Source organism: Aplysia californica, unplaced genomic scaffold, assembly GCF_000002075.1.
Source record: "Aplysia californica isolate F4 #8 unplaced genomic scaffold, AplCal3.0 scaffold00852, whole genome shotgun sequence".
Classification (NCBI taxonomy): Eukaryota; Metazoa; Mollusca; class Gastropoda; order Aplysiida; family Aplysiidae; genus Aplysia; species Aplysia californica.
The window spans coordinates 3,287-9,831 of NW_004798122.1; the positions used below are offsets into that span (position 1 = coordinate 3,287).

General features: G+C 38.1%; 1 protein-coding gene across 1 annotated transcript in view; it reads left to right on the forward strand.

Moving 5' to 3' along the window:
• The first annotated feature begins 1,675 nt into the window (after window positions 1-1,675).
• Window positions 1,676-6,545, forward strand: part of LOC106013389 — a 9,314-nt gene continuing 4,444 nt past the window's right edge. The window contains exons 1-3 of the mRNA XM_013088990.2: window positions 1,676-1,886; window positions 3,083-3,222; window positions 6,403-6,497. Of these exons, the coding sequence (XP_012944444.2) occupies window positions 1,696-1,886; window positions 3,083-3,222; window positions 6,403-6,497 (426 nt within the window). The 5' untranslated portion in view covers window positions 1,676-1,695. The remainder of the gene's footprint in view (window positions 1,887-3,082; window positions 3,223-6,402; window positions 6,498-6,545) is intronic.

A 6,545-nucleotide genomic window follows, 5' to 3' on the forward strand; every position in this document is an offset into this window, starting at 1 on the left:
AATAATATATTATTATTATTATTATTATTATTGTATTATTATTATTTTTATTATTACCATTATTATTATTATGATAATGATAATGATTATAATTATTATGATTATTATGATTATTATGATTATGATTATGATTATGATTATGATTATGATTATGATTATGATTATGATTATTATTATTATTATTATTATTATTATTATTATTCGTCTTGCTTCCTGTGGGAGATAAAGGTTCAAATCGGAGGCTGCACCCCGTAACTGACCTAACCGGGTTTTTAATTTTGCATAGACATTTGTTTGCCCCGTGTCCCTCGGGTATCTGGGAGTGACACAGAAAACATGTCACCACGGTAGTAATTGTGAGGCAGCGTGGTAGAATCAGGCTCTTGTCAAAATAATCAAAATGAATAATCTTGCATTTTTCCGCAGGTTTGTGAATTTTTATAAAATTTTTGTTTTTTGGCTCAACACCTTTCATGCATATTAAAGAACTCATTTATGTGTGGATTTTTTCTGAAAAACGTTGATTAAAGACACAGAAAATGTAAATTTTTAGTTACCACAGACTCTTAAGCTAAGGAAATAACTAACCTTTAGTGGCCATTTTCTCACAAATTTTACCTCTGAAAATAGGTGACCCCCACCTCATTCTTTTGCAAATATCTCGACTTGTGTTCAAGATAAATTGATATTTTTTCATCCAAATAAAGACAAGTGAACAAGCTTTTGGGTGATACCAATAACTCTGCATGCCAAAAGAATTGACGAGAGCCTGATTCCACCACGCTGCTTCACAATTAATGTTATATTTTCAGAAAAAACCTCAACAATGTAACAAATAAGAAATGTGTGAAAAAGGAAAACTGTTTGGAAATTTGTGTTCTTCTTATCGTCTTCCTTGCTCTTAATTATTGCTATTTCCTTCGTAAAAAGAGCCCTCATCTTTTAGAACGAGAACTTCGGGTACAACAGGCAGTTCAACTCCTACCAAAAAACAACAACAACAACAACAACAACAACAACATCATCATCCATCATCTCGGAGAGCAAGATCTGAAACAGACATCGGTGACCATGTTCTCCAGTCATTTCTCAGCTCGAAAGCTAAAAAAAAACCCATATTATTATATTATGTTCCTGGGAAATGTGTTTTTCTGAATCTACCCCTACCTCATTTGCTTCCTGGGTTTTTCCCCGGTGAGAGCGAGAGATCACACCCTGTTTGTCGAGCCAGGTGTCCTAGGAAATCAATTGTGAAGCGTACTGACAAAATGAGTTACTTCTCGGATTCAGGCCTTAAGGAAATAGACACATCACACTTATAAGTGAAGTTTTTACAATTTATAAGTATGAAACAAAAGGAGTGTTATACTTAAAGAATATGGCATCAATAGAAAATTTACAAATTTGACCTTATAGTGTCAGTTTTTGGTCAACATCTCCATTTGTGGACTGCGAGAAGTAACTCATTTTGTCAGCACGCCTCACAATTACTTGTTGCTTCTTGATTTATTTTGTTTTGGGTGGACCTGTTTCAGTACTTTGTAGTTCTTTGTAGATTTCTTTTCTGTTTATGAAATTTTCAAAAGCCCCCACAGCCTCGCATACTATTGAAATAATTTTGTGAAAAAAAAGAAGGACAGTCTGATTAAAATGTGTGGGTTTTTTTCACCCCCAGAATCCTTCCCAACAAACACGATGACCAGCACAGTCCCTTTGTGTGTGGGTCTCCTCGCGGTCTTCCTCGCCACATTGCTCCCGCTGACCACAGGAGAGATCTTCACGTCATCGCTCAAGGTCGAGCGGATGGTCATGGAGGAGGACGTTCTGCTGCGAGAGTTCAAAAACTTTATCGATTACCAGTACGAGAGATTGAAAACGTTCTCTGAGTAAGTTCAATGATGAATATATACAATACACCGCTTGTAAGAAGATATTATGTACCGCGTGTTAGAAGATGTTCTTATTGTTTAAATGCAGTCAACACTTTACACACACACACAAACATACACAAACACATACCCACACATGCGCATGTGCTCTTGGGTGTGCACGCACACACACGCACGCACGCACACATACACACACACACACATACACACACACACACACACACACACACACACACACACACACACGAGCGCGCGTGCACACACACAGAGACACTGACACAGACACGCACACATGCACAAATAACAATAATAATAATAATAATAATAATAATTATTATTATTATTATTATTATAATAATAACATTTATTATACTGCTCATACATGCGTATGATATAATATAAATGTATATATGTGTAAAAATTTATGTTATGAGAAAAACAGTCTCGCAGTGAGGAAATGTGTTCACTAAAAATATACACTGCTGTAAAAATTCACAAACGGTCACAATAAAGTTCAAACGTGAGTAACTAGAAACATTCATTATATACAGATAGAAAAGCATTTCGTTTCTCTCTCTCTCTCTCTCTCTCTCTCTCTCTCTCTCTCTCTCTCTCTCTCTTTCTCTCTCTCTCTCTCTATCTATCTATCTATCTCTCTCTCTCTCTTCTCTCTATCTCTCTCTTTCTCTCTCTCCACCTCTCTCTCTTTCTCTCTCTCATTCTCACACGCTATTTCTTCAGTCTCACAGTCTGGCATACACATGCTTATATAAATACATCACAGTACATCATTATGACAGGTATGCTTTTGTGAATAAAAAATGCTTCAGCTGATTTTCGAAAATGGAAATTGTTGGTGCAGATCTGATTTTATATGGGAGTTCATTCCATACCTGGGGACCAAAGAATAAAAAGGAACGCTCGCCGTATGTTTTGTAATTTTGTTGTGGAGTTTAAAGAATTAGATTATCAGAGGCTGATCTAAGGGCTCTAGGTGGATGATATAATTCAAGGAATGTTTTAAGATAAAATGGTGCACTATCATTTATACATTTAAAACAGAGAACGGCAGCTTTGTATTTGATCCTTTCTTTTATATATATATATATATATATATAAGTATATGTATAATAATATTTTCTAAAATAATTTTTTGAATTATGTCTTTAAAACCTATTTTCCCCTGTCCACAGTTTCTATACAGACCGGCTCCGAGACGTACGCATGCGTGAGAGGTCAGAGGTGAGGAGTGACCTGAATCACCCCAACGCCGTGTACGCTGTCATCAAACGTTTTGCCACGGACTACGCCAATGTACTGGGGGAGAATTATGGTAGGTTCTGTTCGATCTCCTCTATGCGACCACCTGTGCTGTATCAGACAACCACCTGTATAAGACAACCACCTGCACAAACGTTTCACCACCGACTATACCAATGTACTGGGGGGAGAATTCTAGTAGGTACTGACCAACCTGTTCTATACGACCCCCTGTACTGTATGAGACATTCACCTGTATAAGACATTCACTTGTATAAGACAATCCCCTGTATAAGACATTCACTTGTATAAACGTTTTGCCAATGTACTGGGGGAGAATTATGGTAGGTATAGTCCAGCGTGCTCTATACGACCACCGGTACGGTATAAGACAACCACATGTGTAAGACAAACCACATGTGTAGGACAAACACCTATATAAGACAACCACATGTGTAAGACAATCACCTATAAAAGACAATCATTTGTGTAAGACAACCTCATGTATAAGACATTAACCCGTATAAGACATTTACTAATTTAAGACAGTTACCTGTATAAGACAGTCGCCTATTTAAGACAATCCCCTGTATAAGACAGCCACCTGTACAAACGTTTTGCCACGGACTACGCCAATGTGCTGGGGGAGAATCATGGTAGGTTCTGCCCTACCTGCTCTATACGACCACCTGTGTCAGACAATCACCTGTTTAAGACAATCACATTTGAAGACAATCACCTGCTCTAAACGACCACTTGTATAAGACAATCACCTGTATAAGACAATCACCTGTATAAGACATTCACCTGTAAAAGACTATCACCTGCAAAAGACAATCACCTGTATAAGAAAACCACCTGCATTTGACAGTCACCTGTATAAACCTGTATAAGACAGTCACCTGTATAAAACAATCACCTGTATAAGACAGTCACCTGTATAAAACAATCACCTGTATAAGACATTCTCGTGTATTACACAGTCACTCGTATAAAACAAACACCTGTGTAAGACATTCACCTGTATAAGACAACAATCACCTGTATAAGACAATCACCTGTATGAAACAAACTCCTGTATCAGACATTCTCGTGTATTACACAGTCACTCGTATAAACAAACACCTGTGTGAGACAATCACCTGTAAAAGACAATCACCTGTATAAGACAATCACCTTTATAAACGGCTACTTCCAGTTTGCCCTATTGCGTTTTTTGTTTTGTTTTGCTTGGGGGGGGGGGGGGTTTCATTATTATAATGACACTATTCAAGCAAGACGTTCTCCAGTGTGTCAAAGATAACTACTTTTCTCCTCGACAATGAGCATCTGTCTTGCAGAGTTTGGGAATTATTATTTGTGAAGCAGCGTGGTGGAATCAGGCTCTCGTCAGTTTTTTTTGGCATGTAGAATTATTAGTATCATCTTAAAGCTTGTTCACTTATTTTTATTTGGATGAAAAAAGTATCCATTTATCCTGAATACAAGTCGAGATACTTGCGAAAGAATGAGGTGGGGGTCACCTGTTTTCAGAGGTGAGAGGGATCGACAGATGGAACGAGAGGTAGAGTGCAAGAGGTGGAGGGGGGACGGAGAAGGTAGAACAAAAATAATATGTGTCTTCAAGCATGTAGAAGTCAGTTGGAGGGATCAACAAATAGAGAGAGGGTGCGAGGGCGTGGGGGGGGGGGGGGGTGAAGGTAGGACAAAATATGTGTTTTCAAGCTTGTGTAAATGAGTGGAAGGGATCGACAGATGGAGCTAGTATGAAAGTGCAAGAGGTGGTGGGGGGACGGGGGAAGGTAGGAGAAACTATGTGTCGTACAAGCACGTATACGTGTGATAGACAAAAGAGCGATGCGTTCAGTGATGAGGGGGGGGGGGGGTGTTGGGGCGGAGGTCTTGAGAAAAACACAAGACGACGTAACTGAAACCAGGATGTGACCCCAATTGAGATAACTGTTTGTGTGACGAGTTTGTAGCCGTGGGTCCTTTCAGTGGGTGCACGTGTCACTCACAATAAATTGTGAGGCAGCGTGGTGGAATCAGGCTCTCGTCAATTTTAAGGCATATTGAGTTATTGGTATCACCTTTAAGCTTGTTCATTTGTCTTGCTTTCAATGAAAAAACTACCCATCCATCTTCAATAGGAGTGGAGATATTTTGGATTGAAGGAGGTGGGGGTCACCTGGTTTAAGAGGTAAAATTAGCGGGAAAATGGACTCCAAAGCTTGGTAAATTCCAAAATTCGAGAGTCCATGGAAACTGTAAATTCATATTTTTGTGCTTTGATCAACGTTTTCGGTGAAATCCTCAAAGGAATGTGTTTGTAAATGGACATAAAAGGTGTTGAGCCAAAACAAAAATTTTGATAAAAATTGCTAAGCAGGGAGAAAACAGCTGTTTTCTTCGATGTCATTATTTTGACGAGAGCCTGATTCCACCACGCTGCCTCACAATTTTCACCATGACATATTGACAGTATTATTATTATTGGCGATATTTCGTTATAAATAAGCCGACGAAAAACGATACTACTACTACTACTACTACTACTACTACTACTACTACTACTACTACTACTACTACTACTACTACTACTACTACTACTACTACTACTACTACTACTAATAATAATAATAATAATAATAATAACAGCAATTGTAATAGTAATAGAAATAGTAATTGTAATAATAATGATAACAATAACAATAACAATAGTCAAACAATAATAAACATAGTGCTATTAAGACAGCTTTTTGCGTTAAGAGTGTATAGCAAGTGATGCAGCTGTGTATGACTAAAAAAATGGTCAACTTTTTATAATGATGATAAGCGGGTGGTTGGCGGGTGCTCTGGTGTGGTTTGCTCCTTCTTTCCTGTCAAACATCTATCGTCCTTATCTCCCCTTTTTTTTCTTTTTTATGTTTGTTACTCTCTTGTAACACCCCTAATCTTCTGGCGCTCATATGACCTTATGCAGTTGCGAGCGCCGAAAAAACTCTACTAAAACTATGACGATATTATTGATGTTATGAATACGTACGTTTGAAGAAAACGATAATAAATTAAGTATCCTGCTTGTATTGGTTTAACGCCCCTATTAGTATTTTAAGACTATCAAGACCGAACCAGATGTGTTAAGAGCCTTGTAAACTCCTCAAAGCCCGCCTCCTAAATGATCTAAATTGTTTCGTGGGTGGATGTAAAAAACCTAAGCCTACTTTTTATGTGTTTATTTTTTGTATTTCAGAGAGCTTCCGACAGAATGTGGAGGGGTCTCATGACCAATTTCTGGCTGATGGGGACGATATCAAGGGAGCTAGACTGTCTTTGCTTAGACTACAGGTACGTCTGTGTGTGTGTGTGTGTGTGTGTGTGTGTGTGTGTGTGTGT